Raw genomic sequence first — 15,939 nt, 5'->3', positions numbered from 1 at the left:
GAAAGTGTTCTGTGTTGTACTTCATTGCTCTCAAATATCACATCAGACATTTGTGTAGATGAAGAATCTGTTTTTTAAAAATTGTCTCAGCCTAAAAACTAGTGTAATTTTGTATATAACATGAAATATTTTTTGCATTGTTTTAATATGCTTATGATATTTGAGTCTCTAATAGTATCAGCCTACATTTATAGCTCTTAATTAATGGTGATCTAAGTATGGATACAAATATATGACTACTTCATATATCGAGTTCTGGTGACTGAGTATTTGCATATCGAAATACATATAATTTTATTAAAATATGGAGTGTTAGACTTTAATAGCTAATAAAAATACTAGCATTATAATAAAGATTAGCAAGGAAGTTGAAATACTTTGACACCCTTCAAGTCTACCTGTAAATAAGAGGGAAATGGAGGAAAATGAGCAAAAACACCAAGAGTATAATACTTGAAATCATGGGTACATTTGTACATTATATAATATAGTTGCAACTAGAGCAGTCCAAATATATTAATGGTTTTTTATTTATTCTGATGGAATAATCCTGCATCTAGCATGGGTTTGTTTTCTTTGTCAAATAGAGATCAGAAAAATTGGCCCCTTTTGTGTTCGCATATGTGTGTATAAATTACGCTCCCTTTGCAGGCAATGGCTCATAATTAGCTATGTGGCCCCTGCCAAGGAGGCAGAGAACAGAGTTATCGAAATCAGTGAAATAACTCTCTTTTGAGAAAGGGCTTCTATTAAGTAAAGAAGATATTTTTTTTTAGACTGAAACTAAATAGATTAAATAGAAGGTTGAGCTCATTAAAATAGCTTTGAAAGTTGTATTAATTTTTTTGTAGTAGAGAAGAAAGGCTAATAAGCTTTCACTTAGTCGGAGTTATTCTCTGTTTTAGTTGAAACTTAATGGCCTTAAACTAGACTTTATATTGAACATAACATAGTTCTAATATTGGTATGTTGATCTGTAAACTGAAAGGTTCTAAATATGCACAAAAACTTTTACCTAGTGCTTTCTTCTTAATTTAGTTATTAAAATAATACTGCCTTATCGTATTTTTTTAAACCAACTTGAATGGAAGAGCTGGAACTTTATGACATCTTTCATCCATCCGGCTGTATGCAGTATATTTGCACTTGTACCCAGACAGTACTGGACACTATGCCCCAACCATACTCTCTTATTTTCTTGTATCCTCTTCTTGCTGACCCATTCTTTGTCTCTACCTGTGTCTCTGCCTTTCTATCTCTCACAATTTTTTTCTTATTTTGTGGTTACTATACCTGTAGTCTATAGGCTTAAAATGTTACTATTGCAAGTTTGTATTTGAATAGATCGTATGGAAATAGGCTAGACACCAAGGAATTTATCTAGATTAGGATAAACTACAATCTTGAAGAAAACTTAGGCCTAGCTCTTGAACAAGAATCATAGGATTATAAGCTTTGCATATAATTACATGTTATACATGTTAGGAGGTAAGTTGAGCCTAGAACATATTGCATGAAGTCATATTAGGCATTTTATCTTTAAGCAGGTAGATTTGCATAACAAAAATTTTACATAAAGCCCAAAGTTATGTTTGCACAGCTAGAACTGATAACTTGGAATTAGATATTGGTCATTTTGTTAATATAGGTGTTTTTTTCTTAATGAAAGAAATTCTTAAAGACTAGAATCCTCACAAGTTTTGTAAGATTTACATCAAAGATTTTTTTTGTTTTTTTGTTTATTTTTGCTATTATAAATTATTTAGATCTTTAGTTTTGGTGTCTGCATGTTCATTGATGTTATATAGAAATACATTTGATTTTCATGTACGCTGTGATCTTGCTGAACTCACTTATTAGTTTATTAGTTATTTTATTGATTCCCTGTAATTTTCCATACAAGCAATCATATCATCTGAAAATAGGGATAGTTTTCTTTTTTCTTTTTATGATCTGTATGGTTTTCCACACCTCCTCGCCCCCCCTCCCCCGCACCCCGCCCCTTATTGCACTGGTAAGAACTTCCAGTCCTATTTTGAATGAAAGTGATGAGAGCAGACATAGTTGCTTTGTTTCCCATCTTAGATGGAAAGCATTCATTCTTTCACTATTAATTATAATGTTAGCTGTAGTATTTTTGTAGATGCTCTTTATCAGGTTGAACAAGTCCTCTATTTCTGATTTTCTGGGTTTATTATTATGAATGAGTATTGAATGTTGTAAAAGTTTTTCCGCATTGATTGATGAGATCATATAACTTCTTTTGCCTTAAATATGATGGAAGTAATTTTCAAATATTAAAATATTTCAAATATTGCTTGAGTACAAACAAGCCTTGCATCCCTGGAATTAACCTCACTTTGTCATGTTGTATAATTCCCTTTATGTATTTCTGAATTCCATTTGCTAATATTTTGTTAAGTGTTTCTGCATCTCTATTCCTGAGGTATGTTAGTCTGTAGTTTCTTTCATTTTTTTATCTTTCTTTCTGTAGCGATATCCTCTGTTTCATTCTTGATATTGGCAATTTGTGTCCTCTCTATTTTTCCTTTTTTATCATTTGTATCGATCATATCAAAAGGCAATTCTTATTGCATTTTCCCCCGTGTTGTTTTTTTGTTTTCAATTTGATTTCTGTTATTTATTATTTATTTCCTTCTATTTGCTCTATGTATATTTATATTTTGCTGTTTTTTTCCTCTAGATGTTTGAAGAAAGAACTTTAGAGTATTGATTTTAGACTTTCCTTCTTTTCTAATTTAAGCTTTAAGTGATATAAAATTTCCTGTCAGTATTGCTTTAGCTGTTTCCCACGAATTTTGATATATTAAATTTTTATTTTCACTAAATGCTTTTTTTTTTTTTTTTTTTTAACTTTTCCTTGATACTTCTTCTTTGACCCATGGATGACTTAAAAGTGTATTATTTTGTTTCTAAATGTTTGGAGATTTTCCTGTTATCTTTCCCTTGATTTTTATTTTTATTTTATTGTGATCAAAGAGCACATTCAGTCATTTAAGTTCTTTAACTTTGTTGAGGTTAATCTTATGGCCCATAACATAGTCTCTCTTAGAATATGTTTTGTGGGCTCCTGAATAGAATATTTATTCTGCTGTTTTACAAATGTCAGTTAGATCCTGTCAATTGTTTGAGTGTTGTTGCATTCTTCCGTATCATGGCTGATATTTTGTCTAGTTGATCTATCAAATGTTGAGAGAGGTATGTTTTAGTTGTAGTCTTCAACTTTAACTGTGGATCTGTTGACTTTTGCTTTCAATTTCATTAGTTTTTGCTTTATGTAATTTGAATCTATGTTGTTTGGGGCATACACATTTAAGACTGTTATATCTTCTTGGTGGATTGACCCTTTCATAATTATTTAATGTCGCTCTGATTCTGATCATTTTCTTTGCTCTGAAGCCTGTTTCATGTGATAATAGTACTCCTCCCCTGCTATATTTGTATTAATGTTTACATGATATATTTTTCCCATCTTTTTACTTTCATCTTGCCTATTTCTCTATATTTTCTTATAGACATCATGTAGATGGATCCTGTTTTATAATTCACTCTGCTAATCTCTTTTAATTGGTTTATCTTAACCATTTACACATAGTGCGATCATTGATATATTATGACTTAAGTCTTCCTTTTTAATTTTTGTTTATTCTTTATTGTTCTCTCCCTGTTTTTCATTTCTCTGTTTTCTTTTTCCTGGCTTTATGTGGGTTGCTTGAACGTTTTTTAGAATTTTATTTTAATTTATAATGTTTTTGTGCATATCTCTTTTTATAGCTATTCTGTTGGTTGCTCTAGGCATTAAATTGTATATACATAACTTATCACAGTCTACTGGGTCGACATTTTGCCAGTTTGTGTGAAGTGTAGAAACCATACTTTTTTTTTTTACATGAGGCACAAAGAATTATTTTTAAAGCATTACAGAGAGAAACAAATATATGGAATACAAATATAAGGCCAGCCAACCAGCTAATAAAATATACCCACTTACAGTATTATATATTTACAAAGACTTCTCAAATTTCATCACCCCACCAGGCTAATGTGAGTGTACCAGGAGAGACAGAACATCAGAATTATAGATTGTTAAGACCTTATTGTTCATTCATCTAGTTCCTTCGAGGCATGAGATTTTATTCTGATAAACACAAAACAAAGACTGTGCCAGCATCTAAACTTAGGTCAATCATCTGAAGATTTCTCCTCTGCTTGGCCCAATTCCTTTAGCATCTCACACTCCATTAGACCTCTCTTCTGTGACTTGCTTCCTTTAGGGCCTAACATGCTAGGGTCTGGTGACCCACGAAACTGGAAACAAGCTTAAAACAACTGAGTACTTGTTGCAGGTCAATTTAGTTTGTTTAAAGCAATCTCTTCCTGGTATGTCTGTTGCAAGTGGTATAAGTGTGTGAGCAGCCATGCACCTCACACCTGCTCTGCATCATCAATGCCTAGCTACTCCCTCACAACACCCAACCTAATTCTTGTGCCTACCGCAGAGGAAAGAGATGTGGATGGAAGCCGACTAAAAGTTCTTATTCATTCTGGTCAACTGATTGTTTTCTAATTAATTATTAAAAATATCTACTCTAAGGGATTATGAACACCTCATTGCTAGGTCTCACAATTTATAAAAGCTACAAAAACAGAGGTCACAAATTGCCAATATCAAAGCTGGAAACCTTACTTCTTATACCCTGTTACTCTCTTCATTTATAATATGATTGTCTTAAATATTTTCATTGCGTGTAGAACCATATCGGTGTTATAATTTTGCTTCAACTCCAAATAAAATTTCAAAAACTCAGCAGTAGAAATGTCTATTATATTTGCCTATATTTTTTTCCTTTTTTTTTTTTTCTTTCCACAGATCTTGAGGTTCTGTCCATTGTTTTTTGTTTGTTTGTTTCAGTCTACTTCCTTTGTTGTTCATATTGGTTAATTTCTATTATTTTATCTTCAAGTTCACTGATTCTTTTCTCTGTACCTCCATTCTGCTATTGGACCCATCCACTGAGTTTTTTATTTTTATTCATTTCTTAGTTCTAAAATTTTCATTTCAAAAATATTTCTTTGCCAAGACTTTATATTTTTTTGCTGAGGCTTTCTGGTTTTTTGTTTTGTTTGTTTGTTTTGTCTTGTGTGCATTTGTAATTGCTCTTCGAAGCATGTTTGTAGTGGCCATTTTAGAATCTTTGTCAAATAATTTTAACACCTGTGTCATCTCAGCATTGTCATTTATTCTATTTTTATTCAAGTTGAGATTTTTTTCCTAGTTCTTAGTATAACAAGTGATTTTTTTTATGGCAACCTGTACATTTTGAGTATTATATGAAACTCTAGATCTTATTTAAACCTATCTCCACTGCTCTGAGAGAAGTGGAGGGGAATAGTGGGGAATAGAGGTAGAAGTTCAGATTTCCCACTTGGCTTTCATTGATACCTGTGAGAGAATGAACTCCTTGTTACTGCTGGGCATATATGAGTTCCAGCTTCCTCCTAGGCTTCCGTTGACATCACCCTGGCTGGGTGGGCCAGGAGTGCCTTGGTACTCTTCCCCATGTGGCTTCCACTGATAACACTGGAGGAAGATGGGTGTGTAGAAAGTAGCCTCAGTACCCCTGCGCAGTGGTGAAAGTCCTGATTCTCTGCTAGGCCTATTTTGATTCTATGACAGAATGGTGAGGAGGGATGTTTGGTTTCTAGTGTCACATGGGGGTAGAAGTCCAGGTCCCCTGGTGGTCTCCACTGTCTTGGTGTTTATGGGGAGAGGAGGACTCATTACAAGCCTGCAAGGATCAAAGTCCCAACACCCTGTCCTGCCTTCTCTCATACCACCCAACTGGGCTATAGAGACTCCTCATTACAACCTGATGAGGATGGACATCTGGGCTTCCCAGTCGCCCTTTGCTGATGTGCATGGTGTTAGGTCACAATTTTTCTGTGATGTTTGCCTAGAGTAGAGCAGTTATTTTCTAAAAGTTTTCTGTCTCACTAGGCTGACCCTTTCCTATTCCTTTGGTTAAAGAGAATAAGCTTTTGTAGGGGCTTTTTTGTCTGTACCTGTTATTGCTTCCAAGTTACCAGGTTCTTCATTTGCGAGTCTGGGATATAAGAGGTAAAAAGAAAACCCAGTAACTCACTACTGTGTTGTTCCATAAGTCCCAAAGACTCTAGGTCCTACCTGGTCTGCCTTCTCTCCACATTTCAGTGTCTCCTTATATTTAATGTATATATAATGTCAGTCATTTTAGTTGTACTTAATGAGAAAAATAGAGGAAAGTATGTCTACTCCATCTTCCCAGAAATGGAAGTTGTAATTTTTTCTTGATGTTAAACAGCACTACCTGTGTTTGAGGTATGAGTGCTAAAGAGTCTTCTCAAATCAGATGTCTGAGAGGAACCAGGAAAATTTGTCTGTTACCAGACTTCTTTACTATTTAAATTTGAGGCATTTCAGTGACTGTGGTCCATTTGAAAGCATTCCTTTGACATTTGATTTACATTTGATGTCATGTTATTTGAAAGATTAGAGCTGTCAGAATGTCTGAAGGTTTTATTTTTAAATAGCATTTATTTCTATGTCTGGGTAATTCTTTGAGCCTGTTGATAGTCTGCTCATTCCTTGCATTTTTCCCTGAAGCATCCTAAGGCTATCATCTACCAGAGTAGGAGAACTTGAGGGAGCTCAAGCCCAGGCCTTCTTTCATTACTCCTTCTGACACAGGACTTTTGCTGGAAAAGTAAAATCAGATTTTTTGTTAGTCACTCTTGAGCTTATGAGGGCAGCTGTCATTCAGTGGGCTGGCTTGGTTTTATCTGTCCATAGCAGGCGAGTCATTGCTCTTTATATTTCTGATTTAGCAAGAACATGAGGGGAATCCAGCTTTGCAGATAACTGTTTTCTTTTCCTTTTCCAGGCAAAAACTTATTATCCCAAACAGAAGTTGCCCTGTTATTCTGAATACTTACTTTTGTCAGAAAGTTGTTGCCAAAGAAGATTTAAGAGCAACACATGAAGTGCACCGTTGGGACATACCCCTTCCAAGAAGAAGCATCACTTTGGCCCAGATGTTTAGATTTGAGTCTAACAAATAATTCTTCTGAAATCCAGGTAAACTTTCATCAGCTTAGATGTTTTATGCTTTGTAATAATATTGGATTTGAAAGGGTTTTGGAATAAGTGAAGATGTTTACCTTAAGTATTCCTCCAAATATTCAACAAATATATATGCTAGAGCATCTTATAATTATTGTTATTCCTAAAGAAGTTATAGTTTAGTTGCAGTCTATAGTATTTCATCTTTTTAATTATGTATTTTAATCTTTATTCTAATTTATTAAATATGAGTTTTCATTTTTTCTGTTCTCATACTTGTCTTAGATTTTTGTTTAAGCCTTTTATTTATTAAAAAAAATATATTTTTCTTTTTCACAATATTTGTATCCCTTGGGATAAAAAGAACTGCATAAACTTATTATCAACTGGAGATTGTTTTTTGGAACTGTATTGGCCCTGAGCCATGATCATCTGTCAGTATGAATTTAGGGGACCACTGAACTTCACTTGCATCGGGCATTAAGAGCACTCCTGGGGCCACTCCAAGCTCTGTGGCTTCCAGTGTGCCTTCTTCAGGATCACCAGCTTACCTGAATCAGCACTGAATGCAATGCAGATACTGACAGATAGTGTGAGGGGAAATAAGAAAGAATTCTGCTTGATTACACACATAAAACAGGACAAAAGTTTGTTTTGTGTGTGTAATCAAGCAGAATCTCTCTTTGACTATCAAAAGAAGTGTCTGGAGGGCATAATGCAAAGAGAGGCCTCTCTAATCAATTTAATTGTATCAGATTTGAAATATGGCTCAAGGTTCATCACTGCTCTAAATTCATGAGATATGTTTTCATCAGCAGTGATGATGATAGTGCAGTATGGCATAATGGTTAAGAGTATGAATTTTGGAACCAGATGTTCTGGTTCAGTTCTGCCTTAGCCACTTTATTCTAGGTGACCTTGGGCAAGATATTTAATTTCTCTGTGTCTCAGTATTTTTAGTCGTAAAATGGTGATAATGATATAATCTATCGCCTTGGTTTGTTGTAAGGTTAAATATATTTATTATGTAAGCACAATATGTAAAGAAAAGTACCTGGAATGTAGGAAGTACTCTATAAGTTTTCTTATTATGATATTTAATATTATTGTAAATGATTGTTGGGAGACTACATGAGCATGTAAAGTGCCTAGCCTAATAGACTGCACATAACAAGCATTAAACCCTAGTTATATTTTTATTTTGTTCTTTAGTTTGTCCTGTTAGGATTGTTACCTCATAAAAGAAAAATTTTCTAAATTACTATGAGATATTTTAACAACAGAATTTTCTTCATGTTTTCAAAGTCCCAAGATAGTCTATGCTTTTATTGAGAGAAACACTCTTTGCTGTTTCTGTTACTCTTGATCACCTTGCCCTCCTCAGCAGCATTAGTTACCTGACAGACATAGAACTCCTTGCCATAGGTTTGTTTTTTATATTTATTTTTCCTTTAGTGTTCTGCCTTTGCTTTAGAGAATTACCTAAGAATGTCAATATTTTGGTATGTGTAGTATGCCATCATGAGTCAAACTGAAATTGTTCTCTTTGCATGTCTTGGCCAGGTTGTGTAGTCTTCTCACCACCATGGGGACAAACTGGACCCATAGGCATGAAGAAGCAAAACAGCACTTCTCACCCCAAGCTCCCCTGAGGGATTCTCTCCTGGATGCAGTAGAAAGCCATGGTCAGGAGTTGGAGTCCTAGTAGTGGTGCAGAGAGTTTATTCTCTTCCCTACAGGTATCATCAGGGAGGTAGTTCAGCTACTCCATCCAGCTCACACCTACCTAGAGTTCAGTGAGTGACAAGACACAGACATGGGTGCCTAGAGTCACTTAGAAAAGCAATGACTCTTCCAGGAGCAATTTCTTGGCTGCATTTCTCACATACATGGGTTGTTTTTGTTTGTCTTGCCTCATAATTTGGGAGAAAGGGTTCTGTCTATTCGTTTACATAAAAAGTCCTACTAAAATAATTTAATTTGTTGCATTTACTTTTACCGTTAACCAGTTCATGTTATTGCAAGTAATACAAACACAAGAAATATTGGTATTGTTGTAGAAAAGCCAAGACATATGGTTACCATACCTAAAAAGACCAGTGTATAATCTATCAAGTTTTACATCTCTTAAAAAACTGAGTAAGTAAATGGCAATTAGTAAATCTGTAAATTAACCTTTTAGAGAGTGCTGTTTTAATCTATGTTATTTCTACCTGATAAAGCTTCTGCAGATATAAATGTTGTATATCGGAACTATCCAATGAGGTAGCTGCTTACTACATATGGTTATTGAGCACTTTGAAATGTGGCTAGTGGGACTGAGGAACTAAATTCTATTTAATTTTAATTAACATATTAAGTAGCCCCATGTGGCCAGGGGCTAGCTACCTTGTTGGACAGTACAGATAGATGGATACATGAACAAGGGCCAAACACATGATTCAGAGTACTTTGCTCAAATGAATTATGAGAATGATGTCTTCTTTCTTTCTCAGATTTAGGCCCTTCCTGGTTTTATGTTTTTTTAGATAAGCACATCGTTGACTGAGAGTTTATTTATTTATGTCAAATTCTTGGCATAACCATTTGAGTTTGTCTTTCTTTCTTTAAGTTGCTCTCAAGGCAGTAATATGGATTTACAACAGAATGGAAATTAAAAGTATAGATTCCAGTTTATCAATTATTTTTCTATCTACTCTTAAAAAATACATATGTAGATTAATAACAATTAATAACCAATCTATTTTAATGGTGCCTTCTGATGCTATTTAGAAGGCATGATAGGAAACACTTTTATGTTAACTATGAATCCTCTTTAAGTGGATGGCACATGATTTGAATCAAAAAGTCTCATTTAGATGTGGAATTAGAAGATATTTATTTTGGATTATAGAAAAAAATTATTTTTATTTTGTTTAAAATATGCATGTGTGTAAAATCCATTACATCAGTTTTAAGGTTTTTACCATGACTTGTGCTATAGACCAGTCTTGAACTCTTTGACTTAAATCTGTGGTAAATCTAAATAGAATTATCTGAGACAGTTAAAGATTAAATGTAGGTATCATTTTGCTTTGCTTTTTTTTATGGTATATATCTACTGTTAGGTTTAGAAGAAGGGAATACTGAGTAAGCTAGGCAATAAGGATCTTGGTAAAGCTTTCCCAACCGAGCATACAGACCACATACTCCAAGGAGATGCAGACAGTGGGGTCTGAGTCACAATAATGAGAAGGCAAAATGAAACTGACAGTAAGGTCAATTATGAATAATCACAAACAACATGGACCTTGAAATCTGTCTCTCCAGCTCCTTCGGAGGTACCTGTTTTGCTTGCTGAGCAAAAAGAAGAAATTGGAAGCTAAAGTCTGGTGAATTACTGCCAGTGGTCAGCATTATGAATGCTTTGGGACATATCAAATGAGACTGTGCTCATGGTGGGTCGAAAGAAGGCCAGTCATGAACATTTAGTTATTCAAATGTTCAATGAAATGCATTTGCGTGTGGTATGTTTCTTGTAGTACACATGAGATTGTACAGTGCTGAGGCTAGAGTCCCATTTCACAGATGAGGAAACAGCCTGTGAGAGATCTTTACTTGCTGACAGTTTTACAAGTGAACAAAAAGAAAACCATAATGAGATAAAGAATCCCAAAATGACAAGGATGTATTGATGCCGAAAATGGAGAAATTTGAGTTAGAACCAAGGTGTGTTTAGATTAAGGCTGACTCAGGAATCAAGTCATCCTGGGGCAGCCAGAGAAGTGAAAGTGCCCAGCAATGGAGAGAATCGGACTGTGTAGGAAAATGAACTTTTAGACAGAAGGCTATGCATTTGGCCTTGGGTTTGAGGGCAAGGCTTCTGAGATGTCTTTTGGGAACAAAAAGGTCTTATTGTGTAACTGATCATTAATATTTTTTGGATTCATTTACTATAGTGATCAGGCTCTCTAGTTTACAAATAAAACTAATATAGAAGTAAAATTATACTTAACCTTCTACTAATTCTTTGCTAATGTGTATATGAAGAAAAACAAAGTATCTGCCTTGGAGACTCATTTAATATGTTTTCTCTAATGTAAACTTTTTTATACATGCACATATAACATGTACATAAGAGAAAACATTAGAAGTCTTAGGTATATAGCTTGAAAGAACCCTTTCTTTTCTGTTTGCAATTTCTATCCCTAACTTCTTGACCATAGATAAATTTGGATGACCCCTTGTGCAACACATTTGAGTTATTCCTGTCCAGAGGCATGAGTGCAGCAGCCACAGAAGGGAAATTGCACAGTGACCCCTTAGCTCTGAAGGCAACTCTTAAGTGTGTTCTCTTATCGTAATCTGCTTTAACCCATAGATCTTTCTCAGTGAACTGAAAGACAACTTTGATCACTGTGTTTTCTTTTTTCTTTTTTTATATGAGATTTGTAACATTTTGTTAAAGATGAACAACGTTAGAACAGATCTAAATGTAACTTTTCAAAAAAATCACCGAAAAGTACAGTATAAAGCATCGCCTCACTAAATACGAACTTTCATTTTGTGATGAACTGCATCAATGTTTTGCATACACCTCAATGCAAAGGAAATTTTAAGTTGTGTCCTGTTTAAAGAAAAACTTTAAAAACTGAAAGAGGATAACTACAACCACATTCCAAGAAAGGAATTTTTTCTCCAACAAAGTATATTCTTTTGTTTATATACAACAAATTAGCACTGAAGAATTTTAATTTAGTTGTAACAAAAGCAAAATTTTATATTTGAGAAGAAAATGAAATTACAGGTGCATGAAGAGCAAGAGTTTAATATACCAAAGATACTGTGTTGTTTGATACACTTAATGTCAGTATTTGGGCCAATTTTTAAGGTTTTTCAAAAGCATTAATAATAGCTCTGTACAGTATTTAAAACAACAAGAAAATGAAAACATCTATCTACCATATTTTCACAAACTATCCTAAAGTCAGCAAACTTGTGCCCAGTTGTTTTTTCCTTTGCTTTAAAATAAGCTACCAATAATTCTAAACCAGTCTAAAATGTATTGTTCATGGATCAAATCTAAACATTCATACATGCAAAAATGTTTTGCAATGAGTCATTGGCCTTAGGAGAGACTAGAGGTAATTTTCAAATGGTGTGACTGGCTTCCAATAATCCCTTATCAGTGGACTTACTGACAAAACATGAGATATTAAAGATCAGATTTAATTCTTTGGTATAAGCACGAAACTGTTTTTTGATAGCTTTCCATGGCTAGCGTGAACCAAGTAATCCAGGGAGCGTGGGAGACAACAATGAAATCTAGTATACAATGCAAAGCAGGCAGGAGCAATAATAACTTAATGTTTGGTTTGGGGGCTTTTGTCTTCTTTTTTACAGGGAAAATCAATACTAATAATATACTCTAGGGAAGCTAACACCTACTTAGAGGTTTTAACATTATAACAATCCAAAAGGTTAAGTTTCAAAATAACCAGACTTGTAGCTGAATATTTTGCTGCATTTTGGCATTATACCACTATGAGTTTTCTATATAGTGCCAGATATTACCATGTCATAAGAAATTAAAGCCGGGGGTAGGGGATATACAACTCTGTCTTATGGTATAATCTTTTGTCACGCTAATTCTCCCTTCCTTGCCTAAAACAGGTTAGATGATTTCTGATGAAACGCTATGAGTTTTATAAATAAGTTTATTTAGCTCTTTGATTGCTGATGTCAACCTGGTCTGTCCTCTGTGCTCTAGCAGTGTCATTTTTCTAAGATCAGTAAGAACTTATCTTCTGATGGCAGACCGCCCAGTTTTTGCCAACTTTGAAATTAAAGGAAATTTATTTGAAGCCAGCTGGGGTCTTGAACAGAGTGAGATAAGTTTATAGACAGGAGGGAGAAGCCAGTGTGGCCAGGATGCCTAGGCTAGCAGGAGAGTCCAGAGAGGCAGGCCAGCCACAGCCCCGTAGACCATGTGCCAGAACTGTTGTGTTTACTATGGTTGCCCACTGACCCAAAATAAAGTTTGCCTGTATGGAAGACAGTTTAGCTGTTAGATGGAAAATGGTTTGGAAAGAAGGGAAACATGGACCAGGGTCCTGGTGGAAGCAGAGAGACCCAAGAAGAGACTACTGCAGTAGTACAAGTCAGTCCAAGCTCCTGAGTCTCATGTGGGTTCGTGTTCTAGATGTATGTAATGACTTACTTGGTAATAGAGTGAGTACAGGGAATAAAGTGGAAGGAAATGTTAAGAATGATCCTCAGTTTTATTACTTGGTGGAATGATGAGCCATTTACTGAGATGAGAAAAATTGGAGTGAGAACAAGATTGGAGGGAAGCTTGAGAATTCACTTTGTGGCTGTTTAGTTTGAAATTCCTATGAGACATCCAAGAAGAGGTGTCAGATGAGAAAGTTGGATATACAAATCTCAACTTCAGAGAAGGATTTTGGGTTGGAGATAAATATTTGGTGGTTTTCCGCCTTCAGCTGATGAGTGTATATATTTGTATGTACATTCATTTTATTTGCTAATTTGAATAAGTTATGTTTATCCATGGTGCTAAGCTCCGGAGGGGATAGAGGGCATGCAGTGAAAGGCAGATGCCCTCAGCTCTCCTCGTCATAGGTGATATCTCCTACTCCTCCTCTCTGCATCCCCTTCCAGAAGTTGTTCCGTCACAGCTAGAAACTATATAAAGCCAGAGCGATGGACAAGATTACATTAGAGAAACAGTAGACACAAACAATAGAAGAAATGTTAGCACTGAGATCTAAAGTCCTCTAGCACTGGAGAAGGGATAGAAACAGGGGCCATCCGGGGAGACTACAGAGGAAGGGCTTAGTGATACAAGGAGAAAATCCAAGTACGATATGGCAGGCACTCAGGGTGGAGAATTTTGCATATGCATGCATGGGCAGCTAAGTATGGTGCTGCAAAAAAGCCTAATAAAATGACTGAAAACGTGCGGTGGATTGCCAAGGAGTTCCTGGGTATCTTTATGAACAGAAGGTACAGGGGAATGGTGAGGGTGGAAGCTAGCTCTCAGAGAGTTGAAGAGTGAGTGGGAGCCAGGAAGAGACAGATTTTGATAGCAAATGTTTTGTTGGTACATAAGAGAATGAGAATGTTCAGCATTAAACAACTACAGTGAAGGCATCTGTCTCTTGTTTCCAATATAGGTATCATTTTTCTTTCAAAAATTCTTTTAAAAAATTGAGGTAGAGTCTACAGCCATGCTACCCTGAACAAGCCCAATCCGTCTGCTCTCAGAAGCTAAGCAGGGTCAGGCCTGGTTAGTATTTGGATGGGAGACCACCTAGGAAGACCAGGTGCTGTCGGCATGAAAAATTAAAAATAAGGGATTGTAAGCTGACAAGGTCCTTGCAATCTGTGAGGTCAACCAAGGGTTGCCTCGCCTAAAAAAAGAAAAAATTTGAGGTAGAGGCAGGCTGCTAATGGAAAGAGCAGAAGGTGTAGAATCAGACTGATTTGAGTTCAAATGCTGACTTCGCCACTTAGCAGGGAGACTTGGGGCAAATTATATATCTGTATTTGTGAAATTTAAATTGTAATACGGCTTCATGATAAAGATTAAATGAGATTATGTATGCAAAGAGTTTAACATGATGCTACCCATATAATAAGCACTCGATAGATCTATCGGGGTGATCATTTTATATGTTATATAAATGTCTAATTACTATGTTGTACACCTGAAACTAATAGAATATTGTATGCCATCTGTAATTAAAAAATTTAAAAATATTTTTAAAAATTGTAAAATACTGATAAACAACATTGTTACAATAATAGAAAACTAAAATAAGCAAAGACAAGACATCAAATTACAAATCAGCATTCTGTGTTAGTATTGAGTTTAATTGTCTGGTTGTGGGGGAAGCTTGATTGATACTGTTTTTTTCTTCTATGCTTTTGGCCACTCTTGCCCTCATCACACTCATCAACAAGGAGTCAATGCTCATTTACTTTAGAAAACAAACATTTATGTAAATTCATGTGTGAAATGTGACCGCTGCCTTCTAAATGGTGGAGATTCTAAAGTTCCTCTGTAATAAACATGTTGCAAAAAACTAAAGTAATGCTGGGTCCAGTATTGGGTGGGGCTGGTATTTATAACTGGCATATTTTTATCTTTTGTCTAGAGCATTTAAATATATCCCAGACTCCTGATGTTGAAAATGGCTCAGTATTAAACAGAATAAGGAACATCAACCAGTAAATAGTGAATGTGACTATTAGAAGTCTTTGTGATCATTAACCTTTGCATATGTTGGGGTAGTAGAGAAAGACTCTTGTATGAAGCTTGTTAGATTCCTTTTGAAAAGAGGGCCATCAACAATGGCACGCTGATTTTTCAATTCTGTGCTAACCAGCCAGGTCTCCCTGGGTGCATGCAGCTCTTCTCCCTGCTTGTGAACATGCATTTTTCTTCCAATTAAATGGTTCAGCTAGATATGCTGGACTCACATCTCTTTTTCTGTGTATTGAGATGGAGTGGAGTGGCATTTTTTTCTCCAGAACAGTGATACATATGTGTCAATGATGTAAGAGCCCAAACAGAAGATTACAATTCCTCCTCATGGGGCCATTTCACCTGTTCCTTTACCACTGCATACTAACAGAGGCCGTAGACTGGTTTTACTGATTGACCTACTTAGCGTCACATTTTCATAAGATTATTATTGTTACTAGTACTTTATCCTTGAAGTTTCTTTTCTTCATGTTGTAAAGAAGTTGGAATGACTTTCAGTAATTTGAATGTGTTTATTGTGATGTAAAAGATATTATGAGAGCACGGCATC

General features: G+C 35.3%; 1 protein-coding gene and 1 pseudogene across 1 annotated transcript in view; both read left to right on the top strand.

The window, feature by feature from the left end:
- SPIDR (scaffolding protein involved in DNA repair) overlaps positions 1–15,939 on the top strand; it is a 435,467-nt gene that overhangs the window by 306,220 nt on the left and 113,308 nt on the right. The window contains 5 exon segments of the mRNA XM_023526085.1: positions 6,942–7,106; positions 7,108–7,135; positions 8,576–8,622; positions 8,684–8,799; positions 8,802–8,916. Of these exon segments, the coding sequence (XP_023381853.1) occupies positions 6,942–7,106; positions 7,108–7,135; positions 8,576–8,622; positions 8,684–8,799; positions 8,802–8,916 (471 nt within the window).
- Positions 14,340–14,457, top strand: LOC111733949 (annotated as a pseudogene).

The sequence above is a fragment of the Pteropus vampyrus genome, unplaced genomic scaffold, assembly GCF_000151845.1.
Source record: "Pteropus vampyrus isolate Shadow unplaced genomic scaffold, Pvam_2.0 Scaffold702, whole genome shotgun sequence".
In the NCBI taxonomy this organism is placed as follows: Eukaryota; Metazoa; Chordata; class Mammalia; order Chiroptera; family Pteropodidae; genus Pteropus; species Pteropus vampyrus.
This window is presented reverse-complemented; position numbering and strand designations above follow the sequence as displayed.